Genomic DNA, 225 nt, shown 5'->3' with positions numbered 1-225 from the left:
TGCGGCCCCAGCCGCTGGACCAAGGCCCTGATGGAGGAGTGCTTCAGGCAGGTAGGGTGCCCGCGTCCCCGGGGACGGGTGGTAGGACATGGGGACCACCCCTTAGGGACACGTCTCCCTTGCCTTGCCAGGGGGACAAGGAGGCTGAGCTGGGGTTGCCCTTCTCGCCCCTCTGCGACCGCACCTCCACGCTGGTGGCCCAGTCCCAGATCGGTGAGTGGTGGT

General features: G+C 68.4%; 1 protein-coding gene across 1 annotated transcript in view; it reads left to right on the top strand.

The window, feature by feature from the left end:
* Nucleotides 1-213, top strand: part of LOC104080238 (calcium/calmodulin-dependent 3',5'-cyclic nucleotide phosphodiesterase 1B-like) — a gene marked incomplete at its 3' end in the record, with an annotated part of 1,663 nt that extends 1,450 nt beyond the window's left edge. Inside the window, exon 5 of the mRNA XM_009582557.1 lies at nucleotides 125-213. Within this exon, the coding sequence (XP_009580852.1) occupies nucleotides 125-213 (89 nt within the window). The remainder of the gene's footprint in view (nucleotides 1-124) is intronic.
* Between the last annotated feature and the right edge of the window lie 12 nt (nucleotides 214-225).

Source organism: Fulmarus glacialis, unplaced genomic scaffold (genome assembly GCF_000690835.1).
Source record: "Fulmarus glacialis isolate BGI_N327 unplaced genomic scaffold, ASM69083v1 scaffold34717, whole genome shotgun sequence".
Taxonomy (NCBI): Eukaryota; Metazoa; Chordata; class Aves; order Procellariiformes; family Procellariidae; genus Fulmarus; species Fulmarus glacialis.
Note: the sequence above shows the minus strand (reverse complement) of the source record. Positions and strands in the feature narration are given on the sequence as shown.